General features: G+C 40.3%; 2 protein-coding genes across 5 annotated transcripts in view; one reads left to right on the top strand and one right to left on the bottom strand.

The window, feature by feature from the left end:
• SLC6A20 (solute carrier family 6 member 20) overlaps window positions 1–1,984 on the top strand; it is a 54,684-nt gene extending 52,700 nt beyond the window's left edge. Inside the window, exon 11 of the mRNA XM_058288824.2 lies at window positions 87–1,984. Coding sequence (XP_058144807.1) covers window positions 87–134 — 48 coding nt within the window. The 3' untranslated portion in view covers window positions 135–1,984. The remainder of the gene's footprint in view (window positions 1–86) is intronic.
• SACM1L (SAC1 like phosphatidylinositide phosphatase) overlaps window positions 1,429–24,266 on the bottom strand; it is a 62,732-nt gene continuing 39,894 nt past the window's right edge. For all 4 annotated transcript variants that reach the window (XM_058288821.1, XM_071212011.1, XM_058288822.2 and 1 more), the window contains 13 exons: window positions 18,895–18,996; window positions 16,627–16,712; window positions 15,694–15,780; window positions 15,129–15,197; window positions 14,954–15,033; window positions 12,011–12,109; window positions 9,257–9,395; window positions 7,253–7,322; window positions 7,071–7,143; window positions 6,044–6,137; window positions 5,832–5,924; window positions 4,841–4,898; window positions 1,429–3,235 (listed from right to left, as the gene is read on the bottom strand). In XM_058288821.1, coding sequence (XP_058144804.1) covers window positions 3,099–3,235; window positions 4,841–4,898; window positions 5,832–5,924; window positions 6,044–6,137; window positions 7,071–7,143; window positions 7,253–7,322; window positions 9,257–9,395; window positions 12,011–12,109; window positions 14,954–15,033; window positions 15,129–15,197; window positions 15,694–15,780; window positions 16,627–16,712; window positions 18,895–18,996 — 1,187 coding nt within the window. In that variant the 3' untranslated portion in view covers window positions 1,429–3,098. The remainder of the gene's footprint in view (window positions 3,236–4,840; window positions 4,899–5,831; window positions 5,925–6,043; window positions 6,138–7,070; window positions 7,144–7,252; window positions 7,323–9,256; window positions 9,396–12,010; window positions 12,110–14,953; window positions 15,034–15,128; window positions 15,198–15,693; window positions 15,781–16,626; window positions 16,713–18,894; window positions 18,997–24,266) is intronic.

Below are 24,266 nucleotides of genomic sequence, written 5' to 3'. Positions count from 1 at the left end.
ACTGGCTTAGACGAAATTAGGTCTGGTAACAAGCGACAGTGTGGAGCTGGTAGGAAAGCAAATCCATGTTACCACTGTCATTTCAGGCTCATAAGTCTCCCTCTGGATGTAGGCCAGAGAAACAGTTGTGCTGAGCGCCAGCAGGCCGCAAGACGCCCCACCGACGCACTGAGGGTGAGGACTGAGGTGGTGTCAGGAACGCAGACAGGTGTCAGCAAGCAGGGCAGGGGGGGGCGAGACCACCACACCCAGGGAACACGAGTATGTACCTGAGGACGCTGAACAAAGGAGAAAAGGGGCCTGGTCTGTACTCAGACAAGAAGAGCCCCTGCAGTCACCGGCCAGGCCAGAACCAACTCCTCCCCGGGCTTTACCAAGGGACCCATGCCTGCGAAGTCAAGTGGGGACACCCCACTGCTGGCTGCCCCCTTCCTCAGCAAGCCCCTGGAGGAAAGTGTGGCAGGGAGAGCTGATGGCTCCCCCAGCACAATCCGCTGACAACGTTCCAGCTTCCCTGGAGGAGGCGGGACCCGTGAGGCGGACGCATCCGTCTCTAAGGTGGCCGCCGCGTGCAGGAGAGCCGCACCAGAGGCGCGCCAGGCAGTACAAGGCCGTTCTACGTGGGTGACGAGGACGCAGTCAGTCCCCACATCCCTTCCGAGGAATTCCGTCTCCCCACGTGCCCGAGCCCTCTCAGCAGCCCGATGCTCCCGTCACCACCTCCTTCACGCTCCCTGAGGCCTTCCTGGAGCCTTGCCAGGGGCTGAACTGTGTCCCCCCAAAAGTTCTTAAGACCCAATCCCCAGTACCGCAAATGGGACCTTACATGGAGGAGGGTGGGCCTTGATCCAACAGGCCTGGTGCCTTTGTAAGGGCACACAGAAACGGGGAAGGTCAGGTGACAGTGGACAGTGGCGGGGACGCGGGAGCCGAGGGCTGCTGGCAAACCAGCAGCAGCGGAAAAGGCCAGCAGGGACTTCACCTACAGCCTTCAGCTTCGAGCCGCCAGAGCTGGAGACGAGCCACTTCTCCTCTCGTACAGCAGCCCGGGGACCTCAGACAGCCTGAGAGAACACCTTCTAATGAGCAATATTTCCCCCACCTAGTAGTCGAGCCCATATTGTTTTGAGAACAAATTAAAATTTAGAGGTGGGGTAACTTTTTATAACTCAGTAAATATTTCTATAATACTTACATAGTATTTTACTAATTTTTTGCCTGGGTTATAACCAAAACATAATTACAAGGATATATATGATTTTTAAATTACGATCATAATTAGGAATTAGATTTCAGAAGTTTTTTATTTTCTTGCTTATACTAGTTTTTCTATAATGATCATGCGTTACTTGATATCTCAACTTTTATAATTCTACAGTAAAAAAGATCACCACCTCTCAAGATAAAGCACAGGAATAACACCAGCAGTAGTTAGAAAAGAATATGACATTTTATTTTCACTTATGGATGTAGAGTACATGAAATGAGAAATAAAATCATTGCAGGGTTCTGAAGTATTGATACCGTAAGATCTAACACACCAGTATGAGTCCATTCACTGCAAAGCAGGCACGTTAGCAGTTCTGATTTGGTCTTCGTTGTAGCTGCTGAAGTAAATTCTTAATGTGAAATGCCCAGTACCATTTGTATAATATATTACAATAGACATGAACTAAGTTTCAATATTCCAGGTATCTTTGGAACAAATTATACTTATTTACATATAAAGAATAGGTAGTTCTATTTTCTTACCTATTGTAAGTTTTAATGAGTGGTTTTAAGCTATAGAGGATTTTCCAGCTATTATTTCCTTTAGAGTTTCTAAAAGCAACAACCCTTATAAAAAAGATAATGTTGAAAAGAAAATAATGTTGAAATAAAGGTGCTTTTAGAAATATTTAAGGACAACGTAAGGTTTTACTTCTGGAAAAAAACTGTACATATTTTCAAGCACAACAATAAAATATAGCAGTGTTTAATTGAACGGTTTTAAAATGGTGGCAATTCTACTACCTTACATACTCTTCTAATATTTAAATCTCATAATTACAATTTGAATATACATTCCCACTTATCATTAGAACTATGCACAGCTTCTAAAGCATATTTTTCACATATAAAGTTGAAGTTGGTCCTTGATTAGGAGAACTACAGCTATCTGGAAGCACTAAATTTGAGACACACTTATTGATCATGCGTGAAAAGCTGCTGCTGCTCCCAAATGTAATGTCAAAACAAATACAAGACCCTTTCATGGGTCTGCACGTCTCAACAGGTGTTCCCCAAAGAAACCAAAACGTGCAGGAGAAGTAGCTGCTGGCCAAGGGTGTTTTCCACACTGGGGCAATCCTTAAAACAGAGGCGGCTTTGGACATTTAGCATTAGGGACAGACTTTACATTCTTTGATTCCGTTTACACCTTTTAAAAAAGAGACAATATATCTGAACTTCTTCATCCCATGTAAACTGCTGGTTCAACTGCAGCAATTCAAGCTGACAACGCAGAAGGCAGCTCCTCCAGAACGTCCAGAGAGTAGCAGACCCCATCTTCCCTTCTCTACCAGGAAGGCGCAGGCTATTTCATCACACCACTTAGTGCATGAGAAAGACTATTTTATAAGCATAGCAGAGTCAGCTTAATATTAAACCTTTAAGAAAAGCCCAAAGAAGTGTGGAAAAGCTTGCTGGCTAGCAAGCAACTGCTTTTATAATGACAATAATGAAACTCAGCTAAAAAAATAATAATTTTACTGTTTTAAATAATGAAAGAAGCTAGATTTTTAATATAGTTCTTATTCTGCAACAGGTGATTTAAATCAACAATGAGTAGATTCCCTCCATTTTTCTAAGCTGAATTGAGGTTACATTTTAATTATAGAATAACTTCAAATTACACATGTAACCATCCCAATAATAAAGAGATCATCAAGGCAGTAATATCAGATCAATAACAAATCGTCCCACCGTGAAAAGCACTGATGTGCTTTCTGATAAAGGCTTTAAAAAGACCTCAGGCTGACGTGGAAAGCAGGTCAGTAAAGACTCCAGTTCTGCATAATGGAATCTTCCAAGCCAAGCCGCTTTCCACAGACACAAATTCAGTCTATCTTTTCTTTCTGGACCAATCTGGGAGCATCAACAAAATCTTTGCCATTGTAAATGATAATAAGAAATGTTCCAATACTTGCAACTCCCCAGAAGAGCACATAGGCCAGTGTTTCTGTCCACGTGTCACCTGTTGATATTTAAAAAACAAAGAGTTGACAAAAATCTCATTACCAGATCCAACTTTCCACTGTTTAGCACATCTTGATGGCATGAAAGTTTATTATGTCATCCACAGGAAAAATATAAGAACCTCTTAAATAAGGCTTAAGCAAGTGGCTGTCGATCTTTGGCTGCATCAGAATCCCCTGGAAAGCCTGGTAGACACGGACTGCTGGGTGCCAGCCCACAGTTTCTGATTCAGCAGGTCTGGGGTGGGACCCATGAATCTGCATTGCAAATAAGTTCCCAGATGATGCTGATGCCAGTGACAAGATAAACAAGTACACAAATTATTACAGCACAGAAAAATACACTCTGGGTATTTCTGGGACAGCAAAGAAGTTTACAACCTCTGAAAAATAAATGTGCAGGTGTTTATGAGGTTAAAAGAGGAACACCCTCTAAGAGAGGCAGAAAGTGCTGTGGAAATCCAGAAATGGGGAGATGACTTCTGCATGGGAGAACAAAGCAACACCAGTGAGAGAAGAGCACCCAGTGTCCTGAAGGACGGATGGGGTGGGATTCAGACAAGCACAGAAAGAGGAGCCCAAGGAATTCGGGCCAGAGGACAAAGACGGAAGGTGCCTCTTTTACCTGAGGACCTACGGTTGAATATGTAATTTACAATACAACCAAGTCACAGATCCAAACCCCCAAAGCACTGGATATTACTTAATGGAGAACGCACTCTTTTCACTTTAATCATAAATGCTTATGAAATTAGTAATACAGGAAAATAGTGAGGAAAAAAACCCAAAACAATAAAGACCTTGTTGGCTCAGGTTCTTAGACAATTTTATAATCAATCTATTAAAATTTATTGATAAGCTGCTTGGTCAAACTATACATCCAGAACTGGAATACTCTGCAGTCATTAAAAATGAGTTAGAATATGTAATTACATGGGAAAACGTTTATATTGCTCAGTGAAAAGGGAAGATTACCAAAAAAAAGTATGCATATTATGATCTCACTTTTGGAAAAAAAAATCACAGACATTCATAAAGATGAAAACATCAAAATGTTAAGAATGGCTAGCTGGGAGATGTGGCTCAAGTAGTTGAGCACCTACTTCCCACATACGAGGCCCCAGGTTTGACCCCTAATACCTCCTAAAAACAAAACAAACAACAAACAAATGAAAAAGCCAACTCAGGGGGGAGCCCACGTAGCTCAGTGGTTGAACACTGGCTTCCCACATAGGAATATGAGGTCCCGGGTTCAATCCTCAGTCACAGTACTTCAAAAAACAAAAGAACAAAACAAAAAGAAGAGTTAGCTTATCCCCAGAAGGCAGGGTGATGAACAACTTTTTCTTTTTTTTGCCTAACTGTATTTTCCATAATTATAATGTATTATACCTTGGTAATAAGAAAAAAAATGTTCTGAAATTTTTAAGTAAAAAAAAAATACCACTTATCAAACTATTGGGTATATATTTTTCTTCTCGTCACATCTAAGGACCAATCTAATACAAAACATCAAGTGTTAAATGGACTCAAACAATGTACAAGAAAGTTCAACATTTTAATTAAGATATGAATGCGACAATGTGAAATAAGAAGCAACTTACCCGCCATAAGCAAACAGATAATGCACATTGAAAACGCAACAACCATGATAATAGGCAACTGGAAAAGAAAATGGAGAAAGAGAAACCATCATGTAAAAATGCTGTCATCAATGGCCAAAAAATCAGTTGTGTTTGCTTTACATGAAAAAGAATAAAACTCCCCTGCAATCTAATAGACAGTATCACTTTTTGACAAAACACCATTATTTAGGGGTTCAATAAAGTTGTAAGATCTGCTCCAAACCAAGGAGTGCTAAGTGGAAGGAGGATGCCCGGGTGGAAAACTGGGACACTAGGGCTTCTTTCCACTCCAGGGCACTTTCCACTGGAATGAGACCCAAGTGAGAGCATGCAAAGTCCAGTGACCTGAGAACGAGTCAAGAAGCAGAGAAGAGCCAAAAGCTCTTATCCAGAAATTTTAAGTTGTATATAAGTTACTATACTCATACACACACACAAACCCACAGAACTCCACATTACAGAGCGTGAACCCTAAGGTGAACAGTGGGTTAAAGTTAAACAACATCGTTTTAATAGTTTCACGAATTGTAACAAAGGTACAACTAATGCAAAATATTAATAGGGAAAACTGTGTGTATAAGCAGGGTATATGGGAACTCTGTATTTTCTCCATGTTTCTGCAAACTTATAACTACTCTAAGAAAAAAACACATAAAAGCATATTTTGCCTTACATGTTACAAGCTTGCCTCTGCAATCCCTGAACATACAAGGACTAGATATTTTCTAAAGAGAGAAATCTTTCACATTTTCTTTGGTTATGTGTACTCAATAAAAAGGATGTAAGAAAGAGAATGAGGAAAAGAAAACAAATGCTCTAAAGTTATTTTTCTCCTCTCCCTGCCCTTCTCTTTGGGGAAGTATTTATATTCCACACAGAACAATGTATGTTTTAAGTCAAGGGGAGTTGTGGCACACTCTGTATCTTCAGACACAATGCTTTTAAAAATTTGAAAAATATGGTTTCTTACCGCCAGGAATTTCCAATCCCTTGGAACACTTAAAGGACTGTGAGATTCTAATTCATCCACTGAATAATTGCCAAGAAATAAGTCTATGGAATCCTGGAACAGAAAGAAGGAAATTAGTAACTGCTCACACCAATGTGCTTACATTATATAACCGAGGACAACACAAAAGTACAAGCACCTAATGGCCAAGAAAGCACCCAATTTAAACTTACCTGTCGAAAGCCATCGGAAAAGTTGTTCTTGTAGTAACGTTTAAGTGAGTTCCAGCCATCCATTATAAGTCCCAACCGAGTTCTCTTCCCAGTTCTGGGTAAAACAGGATAAGTTCTAAAGTTACTGATTTATATATTGAATTTTTTTTTTTGAGGTACTGGGGCCAGGGATTGAACCTGGGACCTCATATGTGGGAAGCCAGTGCTCAACCACCTGAGCCACACAGGTTCCCCTTAATTGGTTTTTTCATTTGTTTGCTTGTTTTTTTTTTGTTCTTTAGGAGGCACCAGGAACCAAACCTGGGACCTCCCATGTGGGAAGCAGGTGCTCAACTGCTTGAGCCACATCTGCTCCCCTATACTGAATTCTAACAGTTTTATGGCCAGAAAGTATGTGTTATGAAATAACTGAATTACAAAGATTTTAAAAACCATCCCTATAAAGCTACTTTACAAAAGAAACCTCTAGCAAATTCAAGAAATAGGAATTCTCTTTCTAAAATACTACCAAAGGAAGACATAAAGAGGAAAAACACTCAGTTCCAATCGCAGAAACAAGAAACAGGAAGAGAAACATACATTCTGGATTACTATGAAACAGCAAACAGACTACAAACGCTATTTTGCTCCCAGGAAAATCTCGTAGCAGATAAAGACCCAACTGCATTTGTAACAAATTCAAAACACCCTAACTCCTCACTGCTCAGACTGTGGCCTGAGAGCAGCGGCAGCCCCCAGGATGCTTTCCAACAAGCGGCAGCTTGGGCGCGCCCCGGCAGGCTGAGCCAGGGCTGCGTTTTCAGGGAGCCCCGGTGAGCCCTGTGCACAGGCAGGTCTGAGCAGCACTGAGGAGCGGCAGTGCTCAAGTTCACTGTGCAGGCCCGCAGGGAGGCTGAGCACCCCAGCAGGCGCCATGAGCCCGGTCCCAGGGAGGCCCAGGCGCCGGGCTCTGCCGCTGCTGCCTGAGAGCTGCCGGGGGATGCCATCGGGCACCGGGACCGCAGTGCTATTTTAAAACAGGGCTTGCCTGGTGAAATCGGTCTTCAAGGCACCAGTTCCCGCGTACTGTTTGGCACAAGCATTAGCATTGTCAGCCCAGGCTGTGAAAAAAAAATTTAAAAAGGACAGCTGATGATTAAAATGATACCAGAGTCCTAAATCCAAATGTTACTTTCTTCAAAATTTGCCTCCATTAAAGAAACCACTTACCATTTTTATAAATCTTCTCAAATTCATACTGTTCTTCGAGCTTTTGTCCCACATGCAAAACTCCTAGTCTCTGGAATAAGAGCCACAGCCGTACTTATGAGCAATGGATTTCAGCAAGTGCAATTCAGGAAGGGTCAGCAGGCAGGCCCCACCTCGCGGTGCACGGTTCCCAGCGGCTGGGGACAGGTCTGTGTTCTCGACACAGGGCCCGGGCTCACTGCAGCCCTCTCCCACCCAGAGCAGAGAGCGAAACCTCCCCCGAGGGCTCCTCTCCCCAGCAGCCCTCACTCCCCCTCAAGTCCCAGCACAGCCTGTACTCAGGAAGAGGCAGAAGGGAAAGGAAAAGAAGAAAGTGAGGGCTGCTGCGGGGTCCTTCCCTCCATCTCTCGCCCTTCCGCTCACAATTCACCACTCCTCAGCCCTGGGACAGTCCCCGTCTTATGCCATCCCAGGGAAGCCCCTGAGAACCCAGTGCACTCTAGCTGTCCACCTGCTCACCCACTGCACATACTCACAGCCTCTGCACGTAATCTCAGGGGGCTCCTGGGCTCCCTGGAGCCCCATTATGGACTCCCCTTTGGGGTTTGCCACCCACAGATTAGGAATCCCAACCTTGGCCTTTATCTTAGACCCTCAACTCTCAGAACAACCATCTCATTTCTCACTACACGACACCTCAGTAACTCCACCTCAGAAACTGTCCCCATTTTCACCCCATTTCCATTTCAGACAGTGCAGGAGTCATCACTTCAATGAGGTTTAGCTGGGGAAAACTCTGCCCTCACTGAGGGGGGAGGCACACACTGCAGAGCCCCCGCATCAGCCGGCAATGCTGCTAGAGGAGCTCCTGCCCAAAGCCGCTGAAGCTTCATCAGGCTTGATTTTCTATTTTACATGTAAAATGGTTAAATATGGATTATTCAACTTAAATTAAAAAGGGTTTTGTTAATCTGTTTGGAACCAAATCATTCCTAACAATGTTTCTACTGAAAAAAATACACTAAAGTCCATCCAACAGATTGAAAAGGATGGATGGATATGTGTGTTTATGACAAGTCCCAAACTGGAGACAACCCAAACAGGGGAATCACTCCTGTGGCATACAGCATGTTTTTCACTTTAGAGTTCAAGAACAATTCATTCTAAAGTTGGCATCTTACCTCCATAACTTCCTTCTCAGTGTCATAAAACTGTCCATAAAGTTGAATGCTTACTAATTATCACAGCAGGAAATCTTTGGGATGCATTTTGTTTGTCACTCTCAACAAATGCCAGTGTAATGTGGAAGTTTGAACTCCACATATTTTAAATTCCAAATATAAACAGAAGAATTTATACCTATTTTTCTCAACAGCAATCTTAGTGGTAAAGCTAAGCTGTGTCAAAAAACTTTTTACCTGGGATGAATATCTCTTGCCAGTATTAGAGATATAAAAGAAAACAGCTTTGAAGTAGTACTTTATATGACTAAAATAAAAAACAAGTTTTAAAAAATCTAATACTGGCTAGAGTTCAGTGAAGCAGATTTACTTATTTATTGTTTGTGTCAACTAGTAGGACCCACAAGAAGAGTACTTTCTTTATTCTCTTTGGCCAGTAATTCCACTTCTAGGAATTAACCCTAAGGAAGTAATTCAACTTAATAATAATATATATATATACAGTTATGTTCTCTACAGTGTTATTTATTAGTCAAAAATATAGCACCTTAAATGGCATAGAATGAAACTATTCAAAACTATGATGACATATAATGCTAAAAGAAAATGGGAAAGTTAGAGAGAGAGAAAGAGGGAAGGAGGGAGGGAGAGAGGGAGAATGAACATACTGAGACCACAGTATGGGAAAATGTGCAAACACACAGATGGCAAGACACAAAGGCAAAAAAGAATTGCTTTAGGGTACAGCGACGCGAATGTTTCTTATTAATTGGTTTTTAAAGATGAAGTTCCTTTCGTTTTATTGCTATACTGTCTTTTTAATAAAAGAAAAAGAAAATTGCACCTGAAGCTGGGCCTGAAGTGAACGACGAGCTAACAAACTCTGGACCACGTTGGTTCTATCGAGACAATCCATGCAGTTGCTGCGGAACACACCTTCCTGGTTTGTCACCACCTTGCCAGCAGAGTCCACTAAAAAATAACTACAACATATTTGTATAAACACTCTCATACCAAAGACAGTCAAGTCTACAAAACACGGGATTTTGTATCAGTGATATTATTAGAACCTGAAAAATTAAAAAGACAGGAATGATGTATGTATATTTGATTACCCTAGACTAAAAAGAGTTTGAATGGCTGAGACAAGACAGCCCTTTATCCAAAAAACGATGACAGCATTAGAGGTCATCTCACCTAAGAGACGTGAAAAAGCAGAGGTGGAACATTATAAAGTTTGCTATGAACATCAAACATATTTTCCCAAGGTCCGAGGAGGGTTTCAGGTAAAACAATCATTCCAATTTTATCCCTGTGTATCAGGGTTTCTCTAAGATTCGTCCCCATACTATCCCTATCAGAATACCCTTGGTTGAAAATCAAGGTTCTTGGTCTTGAGAGCAACTGAATCAGAATCTCTGAAGCAAAGGTTGGATACTATGCACGAAAAACATTTTAACCCTTTTTAAAAATGGGTAATACATGCAAACAGTAAAGAATTTATAAAGTACAATAGAATATTATATGAAAAATCAGCTTCCCTTCCTGCCCTTAACCACCCACATGTCTGCATTGGAGCCAACCATGGTTACCAGTTTCTGTATATTCTTCCTTTTTCAAAAGCTCCTCAGATAATTCTATGAACTTGAACATCTGACGCACAGAGTGTGACAGTAAAGGGCAAGCATAGTCTTGGACAGCAAACAAGCAGTCTCAGCTCCCTGAGCAACTTTCTAGCTATATAACGCTAAACAATTAACTGAATCTCTTAGAGCCTAAGGTTTTTTCATCCATAATATGCAGGTGACTGCCTCCCTTAAGCTGCTTTAAAGTCTGAATGAGATAATGCACAATGCACGTAAAGGGCTTAGCAGAGTGCACAGGACACAGCATATTACGAATAACCAATTATATTAATTTTATTGAAATTATTTTCCAAAATCCAAAAGGATTGGGGAAATACAATAGAATGACCAAGGGCTATAAGAATGAGTAGAGAGAACTAATAACAATCATGACCTTGAGAATAAGGGCTTAGCAGGTGCACAGATTAAAAATCTAGTGTGACTCATTCAGGACTGCTAAGGTTCACTTGGAGGTGCTACGTGGACAGGCGTGTACTTGAGCACGTGTGTGTGTGGTGGCAGCCTACCAGTCCATGTAAGGTAAGTACTACACAGTGTCCCTGGGTCACACGACTAATAAGAGGTAAACTGATTTCACACCAAGATGTGTCAGACTCCAAACCCAAATTCTTTCTGCTGCCCCAAAAACGCTTGCGTAAAATATGTGCAAAGGGGTCAACTCAAAGTCATTGGTGAAAACTCTGCTGTCCCTGTGAAGCACAGGGAGTGGCACTCGACACAAATTTTGGTGTCAATCCTGCCTTCTTTCTTACCCCCATGTGTGGCAGCGATTAATGGGTGAAGTCGAGGAAATGCTGCTCTATGTGCCAGGCCCAGTCAATGTTTGCTCTAGGAGTCCAATAATGATACAGCCAATCTCCCTTCACCAGCTGTGCTCACGACAAGATCTCACAGAAAATACAGATTAAGTAACTGCAGCTGAAAACTTCATAGGTATAAAAATACTTATATTTAAAAACTGAGCAAATGTCTACTAGAAAGGTTTTACTATCTTACCTATATAACTAAAGTAACCAAGGTGTATTTGGGTTGCCACAGAGCGGCAAGGTAAAATGACAAAATAGAGTCCTTCTTCGACTTTAAAATAGGTAAAGACAACATTCAACCACCACACCAAGGAACTGAGAGAATCTACAACTGCAAGCAGGAGAATCCCATCCTTCAGTCATGTGGGGTCTAAGTCCCCTCTCAATTTAGAGGTGGAATGGGTATCACCATCCCAGGGTCCTCAGGGTAGAGGAATAAAATATGGTTTAGGGTTGGGTGGGAGCAGGAAGACAACATACAGCATAGAGGATAGTAAACCTGTGAGGCAAAACCATTTTAGAAAACAATACAATAAATACAAAGAGAAAGTACCATAAGGATATTCAAACCCTCTGATCCACTGATCCTACTCTCAAGAATTTAAGAAAAAAAATTTTAACCTAAGTAAAATCATATCTATTTATTTAACAATGAGTGATTTTCACTATAGCATTATCTTTCTTGGTAGGAAAAGAAAAGGAAAGAAACTAGATGTTCAGTGTGAAGGAGAGTATTTAATTCAAACTGTTAGGGCACAATGAAATATTAAAAAGCCATTATCATTGCTGTTACTATGTTGGTGAATGAAAAAAATGCCTGTGATAGACTATTTAGTGAAAACAACAAAATGTTTCCTATTTCAACTATGAAAAAAGTATATAAATGTGTGGAAGATAATTGATAACAATATGAAAATATCTGGGCTTGAGTCATTTTTAAGAATTTTAAAATATTCTTTAAGTTTCCAAGACTATCCTTCCAACAAAAAATAAATAAAAAATAAAATACTATGGACAAGCCCTGTCATCAGTAAACTGTAAGTCTGCTCAATAAGGTATAAAAAATGACCGATGTATATATATATACACATGTATATACACACACTCTTCTTGCCCTCCACCTCCACATGAAGTAACACAGCTTACCTTAATTCATCTTGCATATCTGCTACTTGATCCAATAAAATACTTAGTCGATCCCATCTCATTTTTCCACATTCCTTATGGAAGTCAAAGGCAATATATCTACCAAAACCAAAAAGATACTCAGAAACTGACCAAAGATTAGTCACTTCCCTTCTACTAATAGCACCTTCCTAAGCTGATTCTCCTCTCTATGCCAGACTATACATATTTTTTGGTAACAGTGAAGCCCCCTCTTCTCTCGGTTTCTGACCACCTATACATATACACACACACTTACCCTACCTTCTCACTATTGTATATATGGGAGAAGGGAGGAAAATACATATATACAAATATCTATAAACACACACACGTCATCTACATACATATACAAACAAAAACCTACTTCTATCTTCATATGTTCTTCTAGGGGGCCTCAAGTGGGAGTAGAGAAGTACAGCTAGATGTTAGAGAAGTGGGCTCAGGCACAGCAATCAGGCAAATACTGTAAAGAAGCCTTGCCTGATTGAACACCTGTATATATTTTTTTCTCAATTCCCTAAGGAGATAATAGGGTTCCCCTGCTTTTTTCCCCTTCCAAATTGATTAAAACATTCCAAATGGTCCCACTCCATCGGGCCAGGGAGGGTCAGACAGCATATCTGCCGTGCACCAGGGTTGTGAGAAGCACAGAGGGAGGGTAGTTCCCACTCATTGGTTACTGTCCATCCTAACAAAACAGCACTTTCCTTTTTTTGGTATCTATACATGGCACATACAAGTGGTAGAGATCATCTTGACTGCCAATCTGTAATGAGCTGTTCTCTATATTTAAGAGGCACTATTCTAAACGTTACAAGACACCTGACAGTGCAGATGTCCTACCACATGCTGAAGAAGTTGTCTCTTGGAAAGGGAAAAACTTCTGAACATCAAGGGAGGAGGGACGAGTGCAGAGAACTCAAGCCCCGTAGATTCGTGACTTGTTCACGGATCAAGACTAATCGTAAAAGAGGGGACTGCAAGGACATTTCGCTCTCATCTGCAGAGCGAAGGCTCAGCTTCGGCACCTGCTCTCACACGACTGCCTCGGCTGCACCAGCTGGAGGGGCATCGGCCAGTGTGGGCTTCTGAGCAGTGCAGAGAGGGATTCCCACAGCCTCAGCGGTTATGGCAGGTGAGAATGGTATCCTTGGAAATCAGTACAAAACAGAGGTTGCCTGACAACCTGGGGTCGTCTGGGGCTGGGAGGAAGGTATCTTCAAAAACAACTCCAATAAAAGTACGGTGCGAGTTAATTTTAGAGTGCTCTGACCAGAAAATAGCTCTAGCTGTGTTTAAATAATTTAAGTAGCTCACTAGCACCTAGGTGCACTTGGATTCTTAAGCTAATATCCTTTTATTAAAATTATATTTGTATCATGTAAGAAAGTCAAAATTTTTTATAATAAATGATTTTAAGTATATTATTTTGTTTCTGAATTCTATACTCAAGCAATTCTACTTCCTTTCACAGTTCTACAAAGAAAGCCCTGGAGACATACCACCTGGCAAATCGCACTTTTCCACTCAACTTTCTATTGCTAATGTGTCCCATAACTTCACAGAAGTACAGAAAAATGACTTTCTTCTTTCTGGTCATTCACCAATACATCAACTTAATTCACCTAATTTACTCACAGTAACAACTGGTTAAAAAACCAAAGAATGAATCAGCCCAAAAGTCACCTCACAGACAACAACAGATCTACCATTTGATTTCAGCCTTCTACCAACAGACTGGTATTTTCCCCTTCCAGAATACATACTAACTAAAAAACACTCAAAATGCTCTCTTTCTCCTATGCTCCTCTGTCTGCTGGTCCTTAGAACTCAGAGAAAGGAAATAATAATAGCTCCGATGTGTTTGCTCTTTGGCAGCAGGAGTCCTTCAGGTCCCTGGGACACCAGGGCTTCCCTTGGGATGCTATGATTGATGTTAAGTTCCCAAAGTTAGCTGCTACTACAAACTCTAAATTCCTTAAGAACACTCTGTCTTAGCCAGGGCTGTTAGACAGGAGCCAGTGGATGAGCTTCCTCCAGTATGTACATGCCACCCTCCAGCTCCAGAGTTCTCTTTTACAAGCTGAGCTATATTCTGAGCAAGCACCTCTGAGGATTCCGAGGCACGCTCCATGAGGAATCCCTTCTCTGAGCTGTTCAAAGTGTGTCTGCGAAGGTTCTATGTGAAAAGGTGTAAGAGTGGCTGGAGTGAGGGACCAGGGAAATGGCTAAAAGTCTGCACTGGACACAAAAAGACTTTTTTCCCAAAGGTTCATTCTATTTTTCCATTTTTTGTGTATGTTTGAAATTCCCCATAGGTTAAAATAATTTCTCCCCAAAGAATCCAATTTCTTTGAAAAGTTTTCCCCCAACTGCCAGTGCCTACCTCCTATCACACTATGCACCCCACCTTCCAACGGGAGAAAGCTCCAAAAAGGATTACTTGCTATCTTGCACAGGGCAGCTGGGATGCTTTAGGGCTCCCACTTTTGGACAAGGCTACCCAGAGTTCATGCCTGCTGACTGCTGGCTGGAGACAGCTTACGGGACAGACAAACAAGGCAGCCACATAGGCGGTGAACTGTGCAGGCTCGTGTGTGGTCAGGACCACCGAAGCCACACCTAGCCACCACAAGAAGCTGAAATTTGTGACCCTGATGGCCACAGCAACATAAAGCCTTGATGAGGGGATTTTGATTAGGGATTCAACTTTTAGTAAACTCATATTCAAACTCAACTTTTAAGAAGTTATTTTGCAACATAAAAAAATATGCCAGGGAAAATTTCAAGACAACAAAATCATGCCTGGATCTATTATGAAAAAACTGCAAGATGAAATATGTCTAAAAAGACCCGAGTGTACAACTTTGTGTGCACAGAAAGCAATCCAAAAGACCCACAACTGATTTCTAGTTGAGGTACCTGATCATTCCATTTCCTAAGGAAGACACCATTGTTGCAAACGTCTGTTCAAGTGGTTTTTCCGAGCCCTTCTGGTTAACCTATAAAAAATTAAAAACACCAATAGCTTTCCTGCAAGTTTATTTAAAAGAAGATGTTAAGGGGTTTTGTTTTAAGAAACATGTAAGAAACATACCAGATTGAGTATGATTTGTTTTCCATAAGTAATTACTTGAGAATCAAAATGCCTTTGGAAACCATCCATCTGCAGGGAGAAAACAGAAGTTATATACTTTTGACAAGATTACATTTCAGGAATATGTATAAGATTTTTACAAGGACCTTCTTAAATGTCCTGTATTCAAGGGAATGTGGTTACTATGGCTTCTAGATATTCTAAATACCATATAGTAAAGAGTCACTGTAAGCCACTTTATTCTGAGCTGCAGTATTATTTTAATTCTGATTACAATGTCAAATAGAAGTCATGAAGTTCTCTACACAGCATAAAATTGCAAATCTTACTGAGATCTCTAAACTCTAAATTTGCCTAACCTTTTAGCCAGAGTTTGCTTCCCCCCATTTGTGACATGCCATTTACACAGACTTCTGATTTAGAGGTTCACTGTATGCCAAAACCAAGAAGGTCTAAAAAATGTTGAATTCTGACATATGGGGGACACATATACCTTCCATATGCAAACTATAATGCCACTGAGCTTTTATTCTTAGCCAAGGAAAAAAGCCTGGAAGATACACACGTGATTTGCTACTTTGTTGATTTGTGGCCGTGGTTTGTACTTGAGGTTTGGTCTTTGGGACCAAAAAACTGGTATTGATCCCCGAGTCTAAAAGGAAGGAGAGAAATGTGAAAACACACCCACATACACATACCCACACTTATTTTGCTTTGCTTTTTGCCAGGGGTGCATATATAGATGTCTTTGCAAAGCAAAAACTCATACAACCTAGCAACCATGAAAGAAGTTCACACATACTTGCTCTTAAAGTTCCTATTTTGTGGGAATACATTTGGAAAAGGCTTTTTCTCCTTCTGACTTTACATATATGGTGCTTGTATAGTAAGACAGCTCTGGGTCTCCCCTAAATTCTAAAATAAATCAATTTCTCCATGGGTAAAAATTAACAAGTTATATCTGCTATATAATTTGGTATTATGAAAAACTTAGAAAATTACTTCATTCCTTCTCAAATGAGTATGTTCTTGAATATGTTTAGCGACTCCAGCTCTAGAGTGGTAAGTAAGCCACAAAACCTTAAGGAGGAAACAAAGTGGTATGTCTCACAACAAGGGGCAAGGCAGGAAAGGTCCATCGTGAACCAGCAGTTTGTCCCCCCATCACCGTCCTGAACGAGTCTACAGGGTTAGGCAGAAAGGGGGCTCCATGTCCCTAACCCTTGCACCCCCTTTTCTCTCCTTCAGGAACTTAATTTTAAGGGCAGGAAATGTCAGCAGGTAACTGCCATTTTAATGGAATAACCTTGTTTTGGGTGAACTTTGGTTCACAGTGTAGACAAGGATATTACTAAAAAAAAAAGAAGAAAGGAAAAGGAAAAGAGAAGGGAAGTGAAGCAATACCGTGGTATTTCAACAACATGACAGAGAATTATGATCCAAGCAGTAAGGCCAATGGCTGCCTGCCTGACTTTGCCTAACAGACACATTAACTTGCCTGGACAAAGGAAGCCCTGCTCCCATTGTAGTGCACAATTTGTTCTGTTTCTACAAAGTTAGCTGCATGGCCTTCAGAATCAATTCCTAGATTGAAAAACATTGAAAGTTAGCAGTATTTATTACATAAGAAACACATCAACCTCACTAGTTCAGGTTAACTTGGAGAGAAGTAAGTCTAGACTGTTCAAATTAGTGAGAAATTACATATAAAAATAAGTTTCAAGGGGAAGAGGTATAGTATAGTGGTTGAGTGCCTGCCTCTTACATATGAGATCCTGGGTTCAATCCCTCATACCGCCAAACAAATAAATGTCTCAAATAAATGCATAGCACATGATCACAAAGTTAAGAGATGCTCACTTATTTAAACAGGCTTAAAGAGGAGCATCAAGGACCCATATGAAGTTGGTTGCTGTTTAATATATAAATTGTTATACATACACAATTCCTCTAAAAGTTTCTCAAATCTGAGGCATCTTTTAAATTAAAAAAAATTTAAAAATTCTCAAGGAACAACAAAAGTAGGTCCATAGACCCCGGTTTGAAAATGACAATTTTAAAATGAAAACCATCAAATCTGGTGATATTTAATAATGACAGTATTAAATGTAAGGGCCATATTATTAACAGTAATGTTCTAATGAGGCAAATGGTTCAGCAGATGCTTACATTAATTTTAATTTTCAAAATGAAAACAGAAAAATTCTATCTAATGACAGAACTTCTAAAACCCATGTATACATTATATAAAACCCGGTTTGGAAAGCACTGCTTTTAAGTGCAGTCTTGATACTGTTTGCACTTTAAACATTTGAGGCTTTCCTTTACAATCTAGTTCACATGAGTCATTCTACTAAGAAAGAGCTTGCTAAGCAATGGCAACTTTCAAACTAACACCTGGGCCAAATTACTTAATCACCAGAAAGAAATCAATATAGTTTTAACTGTCCCAAATAATTCTTAACATTCTTTCTACCTCGCATCTCTCTCAAACATAGTATTTTGAGGTGTTTGTGAGATACCAGCATTTTTGTTAATACACCATGGCAAGAAAGTATCGGAAGAGAACAAAATTATTAATTCAAATCAGAAATGAAATAATTTCTCAATACGCTCTAAAATATACCTGTCAGAAGCATGGGCCATGCTTGTTTCCTTCCATAACTGCCATTAAGAATTAACATGCAGTAATTTTTAAAAGAAAGTGAGAGAGATCTTTATGAAGATTTCTAAGATACATCAACTTAAAAAAAAGAAAAAGAAAAATCAAGATGGAGAAAAGCATTCATATTACAGAATCACTGTGCACAAAAGAAGAGTGAAAACAACACATAACAGTTGACTAGCTGGTGGTGGGGAGAACTGAGCAGATGGGATCAGGAATAGGCAAGTTTTTCTCACTCCATGTTTTTGTAAACTTTTTGATATTTGAACTACGTAAATGTGGTACCTACACAAAAGACTAAATTAAAAGATAGGTTTCCTGCAAGAAAATCTAGTTATAAGAATGCTCCGGAGGGGCGGGGGGCAGGGGCAGGGAAGAAAAAAATAAAGAACACTGCTAATTCTAACTCTGCTTCTGTGATCTCAGCCAGGTCACTCAATGTCTTTCTTCCTCTGCTCTATCACTTACAATGAGGAAGATTAACCAAATAACCTCTACAATCTCCTGGCTATTTAATGGCCCACTGGATTTTATTCTGATATAATCCAATAAAAAGTAAAAACAGAAAGGGCTGGAGAAACTCCTTTTCATAATGAAAATAACTTTTAACACTTAAAAGGTTAATCTGAGAAAATTAGCATGTAGCCAGTAAAACCTAAAGAGTATATGCACAAATGTAAATGTTTACAAAAATTGCAGGCATATAGTCAAATATTGAGCTTTATGCATGCAAAAAAACAAGAAAACATATCTAAGAAAACCTTTGGATATCAATTTTAAGTTACTAAAAGCTACAACTAAATTCAACTGTGCTTTCAGATCTCCAGCAAACAATGTAACGGGTTCCTCTTTAAGCAGAAAGCAGCAGCCTACAATGTCACATTACCATTTGCAATGTACTTAAAGAATTAAAGTAACTGTAGAAGAGAATGCTAAGAAGATCTATCGAATTATTATATATGAAACATGAGATATAATATTTAGTGAGGCTATCAAATGATGAAAACAAATAAAATACAAAAGTTTACATGTCACCATAAGACAAAAGGTTAGTGATAGATACAACCCAATATTGAATTGTGCTGGAAAAATTAATCTCACCTCTTACATAATACCGCACGCCAGCTCTGAAACAACTCCTCCTTGAGATGAGAATCCAATCAAAGTATTTTCCATTAATAGAACATGAGTGCATAGTAATAACTTAACTACATTAAGAAAAAATTTAACATACAAAGAAATCATATGTATTATTTTCATATTCAATGTGAACTTATTAACCCTAGTATGAATGAGTTTGTTTTTAAGAGGAAAAAAGGGTAGAGAATAAGCAAATCTCTTTGCTTCTTCATGAATATTCACTCTCTTTTGTATTACAATATTCAATTGTGAAGTTTTGTCAAGTCAGTTAACTCTATAATGTATACACAGCATGTTTAAGTGGATTACTATAGTGTTTCCATTTACATATGAGTTCCATTCCGATATCTACAACCACTTTATAAAAATAATTAAATACTAATAAGCACATCATCTAAAAACCTACTCTGAATGAAAAACATGCAAATTTAAAATAGATTAACTTTCAAATAAGAAACGAAAAAGGGGGGAGAGGGGAAAAACTAGGCTACTACAGTTAAAAAACAGGCACACACAAACCAACACCTTGACAGACGCCTAATTATAAACGTAACTTAGCTATACCTGGTAGACATATGAAGATTTACAGCTCAAACTGTGAATGACAGCACGCGGCCTGTCCTTCCAGCTTGCTGGCTTTGGGCCCCTCACTTCAAATGTCCTTGGTCCTCACAGGGGCCTCCAGTCTACAGTTCTAACATACTCCACAATCCAGAACCCCAGGCCATCTTTTCTCTTTCTCCAGACCTTTTCTCTTCTCTATATACACTCCTTCCCTTTAGGATCTCATCCAGGTTCATGACTTTAAGTGTGAGTTAGACTTGGATAACTCTAAAACTTATGAATTCAACACAGACTTCCCCCCTAAATATGAGACCCACTGACATCTTTGTCGATATCTCTCCCTAAGTATCTACAGAAATCTCAAACTCAACAGTCCAAAATGGAACTTCAGCTACCCCTCTGCCTCCTTCCCACCTCCAGACACTTCCTCGCCTCTGTGGATAGCATCTTTGCACTTACTCCGGCCTAGATTCTTAGGGGCCGTACTAAATTCCTGTCCTTACCTCCACATACAGTTTGTCAGCAAATCCAGGCAGCACTACCTTCTACTAGACCCTGATCATTTCTCACCACCATCACTGCTACCAGCCTGGTCCTAGCCACTGTCACCTCTCACCTACCGCCTCTGCCCTAGGCTCTATATCCCTGCCAGAGCCAGGCTGACTTACCAGGCCAACCCTCTACTCACATCCCCAGCAGCTTCTCAGACAGTAAAGTAAAAGCCGAGGCCTGTACTGTGGCTTGTGCGGCCTGCGTCCTCTGCCCAGCTGCTTCTGGGCACCCAGGGACCACTCCTCCCACTCTGGGTCTCTCCACCTGTCAGGCTCCTGCTCTGGGCCTCTACTTGCTGTGCCCTCTGCATGGACGTCAAACATAAGGCTACACGTGTAGTCAAGAAACCATATTAAACACAATTTAAGGCTAACAGGGTACACTGTTTCTAAAGGCACTTAGGAAAATAAGTTCCATAATATCACTTGATGTTATCTATTTACAATCTCATTTTGAAATAAATCCAATTTGGCCAAATCCCTTAAAGTACCACCTAAAAACTTTCTTCTTGTTTTATCCTTAGGAGAACTTGGAAAACTCCAGGGAGAAAATGGAGGGAAAAAAAGAAAAAAAACAGGATGAATGAGTTTTCATCCTGAGATTTTCTGGTTTTTATTCCCCACAACTGTGGAAAATGTTTCCTCCATTACTTTACTGTTTTCCTTTAAGTGTAATAAGTTTAACAACTTGAGGAAATCATGTTAACATAATGAACAAATATTTCAAATTCATTATATCTAATGGATAAATTTTAGAATTCTGCATCATATGTAATAATACGAAAATACACTGGGGGAGAATTGTGGAAAGGTGGTGGAAAAGGAAGCTCTAAGAGTCAGTCCCCCTACCAAAATAACGACTGCCCTCATACGAACTGTCTGAATTGACTGTTCTGGAACTCTGGAGTCTAGTGAAACACTGGGCAGCATCCAGGAAAGAGCTGGAAGCAGAGGCTGGTAAAGTGCAATAAATGCTGGTGGATTTCACCGTCCCTGCAGCAGCTACCACCCCACGTCCCAACCACGCGGCAGGCTACGAAGGACACTACTCCTGGGTCCTAGTGCAGCTTGCTGGGCCAGGGTGTGAGGCAAAGCCCTGGCCCTCCACAGTCTGGGGTGTGTGCTACTTCAGGAGGCGATGGGGCTGGCTCTGAGGGAGGCCACTTGTGCAACTACCTTCAGGGGAAAATGGCAGAAGATTCCTCAAGAGGCACCTTCTTTAAACAAACAAACAAACAAAATCCTCCTCTTGACACTTTCACTCTATGTTTGGGAGGAAAATGAGTTTGGAAAACTCACAAATCACAATCTCCAGCCCTAAACAACCACAACCACCACCAGCAAAACAAAAGACAAAACAAAAAAAGACCTTGCAATATCTGATCTCAGAGGAGTGGGTGAACTAGGTTTCCAGAATTACAAGAGAATGTCCCGTCTTAACAAAAAATTACAAAACACACAAAGAAGTGCGAGATCATGGCCCAGTCGCAGGAAAAATAATTTTCTAGGAACCATCCCTGAGGAAGCTCAAACATTGGAATTATTAGTCAAAGACTTTAAATCATTCATCATAAATATCTTCGATAAGCTTAAGGAATCCATTTTCAAAGAATGAAATTAGAAAAGCGTTATCTGAACAAAAAAGGTACAAATTATAAAAAGGAATCAAACAAATTTTGAGCATAGTAAATGAAATGAAAAACTCATTAGACCGTTTCAACAGTGGGTTTTAATAGGCAGAAGAAATAGCAAACTTTAAGGACGGGAAGTGAATTTGGGCCAACGGATAGGGCGTCCGCCTCTCACATGGGAGGCCCAAAGTTCAAACCCAGGGCCTCCTGACCCGTGTGGTGAGCTGGCTCACGTGCAGTGGTGATGTGCGAAAGGAGTGCCGAGCCACACAGGGGTGTCCCCCGCGTAGGGGAGTCCCCCGCGCAAGGAGTGCACCCTGGAAGGAGAGCCGCCCCACACGAAAAAAAGTGCAGCCTGCCCAGGAGTGGGGCCGCACACCCAGAAAGCTGATGCAGCAAGATGACGCAACAGAAAAAGACACAGATTCTGGGTGCTGCTGACAAGAATACAAGCAGACACAGAAGAATACACAGCGAATGGACACAGAGAGCAGACAACTGTGGGGCGGGGGGGGCGGGGCGGGGAAGGGGCGAGAAATAAATAAAAAATAAATCTTTAAAAAACAAACAAAAAACTTCAAGGTAAGATAATAAAAATTATCCAGTGTGAAAAGAAGAGAGAAAAAATAATAAAAATGAACAGAGCCTGAGCGACATGTGGAATACCATCAAGCATACCAACATATGCTGCACTGAGTCCCAGAAGGGCAAAAAAGAGAAAAGAATAAAGAAGTATTTGAAGAAGTAATGGCCACAAATTTCCCTTATCTGATGAAAGACATGAATATACACACCCAGGAAACTCAATAACTCCAAGCAGGACAGACTCTAAGAGATCTACACCAGGACACAACAAAGAGACACCGTCAAAATCCAGGGGAGCAGATCTTGCTCAAGCAGTTGAAGACCTGCTTTTACCAGAAGGTCTTGGGTTTGATTCCCAGTGACTCCTAAAACCAGTAAGACAAACAACAAACAAACAAATGAAAAAGCCAACACAGGGGAGTCAATATGGCTCTGTAGCTGATCACCAGCTTCCTGCCTGTGAGGCCCTGGATTCAATCCCCTGCCTTGGTACCTTGAGGAAAAAAAAGCCCAAAGACAAGAGGATGTGAAAGCAGAATGCAGTGACCTGTCACATATGAAAGATCCCCAGTAAGATTAACAGCAGGTTTCCCATCAGAAACCATGGAGGTAAGAAGACAGTGGGATAGGATATTCAAAGTCCATAATAAAAAACGTCTGTCAGCCAAGCAGTCTGTATCCAGCAAAATTATCTTTCAAAAATGAAGGAGAAATGAAGATATCTGCAGATAAACAAAGCTGAAAGGGCTCATTACCAGAAGATCTGCCCTGTAAGAAAGGTTAAAGGGAGTTCTTCACTGTGCAATAAAAGGACACTGGATGGTAACTCGAAGCCAGGAAAGAAATAATGTTGATAAAGGTAGCTACATAAACAAACAGAAAATTTTGTATTATTGTGCTTATGGTTTGTAACTGCTTTCTCCTCCCAAATGACTTGGGCGAATGTAAAAAATATTATAAATCTACGTTGATGAGCAGACTAGCAAAAAGATATAATCTGAGACAATAGTAATATAATGGGAGAGGAACAGAGATACATAGGAGAGTTTGTATCTACCAAAACTAGATTGATACTACAACCAGGTTATTAATTTACGATGTTCACTGTATTGACAAAGATAACCACTGAGAAAAATAACTAAAAAATATAGAAAAAAGGAAAGAAGGGAGCCGATATGGCTCAAGCAGCGGAGCACCAGCTTCCCACACACAAGGTCCCAGGATTGATCCTCTGCCCTGGTACATTAAAAAAAAAAAAAAAGAATAGAACTAAAATGGTACACACAAAAAAAACAACTAAATATCAAAAGAAAGGCAGTATTATTCACAATAGCCAAAAGGTGAAAGCAACCCAAGTGTCCATCAACAGATGAATGGATAAACAAATGAGATATAGCCATACAATGGAGTAGTATTTAGCCATAAAAAGGAGTACTGGAACAGATGTAACATAGATGAACACTGAACACCTCATGAGCCAGATACAAAAGGACAAATTTTGTATGATTTCTCTTTTATGAGAGACTTGGAGTAAGTAAAGTTAGAGAGACAGAAAACAGAATAATGGTTACTAGGTGGCAGTGGTGGGAGATACACAGTATTGTGAATGTACTTAATGTCAAAGAATTGCCTACCTAAAATGGATTAAATGAAAAAACAAAGGAAAAAAAAAAAAGATACACTGGTGAATTAAGCACAATACGGAAACCTGGGATTACGTCAATGCTTATAACTAAGCAGTCCTCTCTCTCTTTACTGGGTAAGATTTACCTTCCCAGGCATTGCCATCTCTAAATATATCCTCAAAATGTTCTCAAATTCCCTCTAAAAACAAATCAGACCATCGTGTTTGTAAGTTTCTTGGGGGCGCGCAGTTCTGTGGGGGCAGAGCCCTGTGCTATCACCAGCACACCTTGTGTCGTTCTCCACAATCATTTCTTTTTATCATTTCTATGATAAAGACTTTTTAAAATGAACTTATAATTAATCACTACTCATCTTG

Source organism: Dasypus novemcinctus, chromosome 26 (assembly GCF_030445035.2).
Source record: "Dasypus novemcinctus isolate mDasNov1 chromosome 26, mDasNov1.1.hap2, whole genome shotgun sequence".
NCBI lineage: Eukaryota > Metazoa > Chordata > Mammalia > Cingulata > Dasypodidae > Dasypus > Dasypus novemcinctus.
The sequence above is the reverse complement of the archived record's forward strand: the minus strand, read 5'-3'. Positions and strand labels throughout refer to the sequence as shown.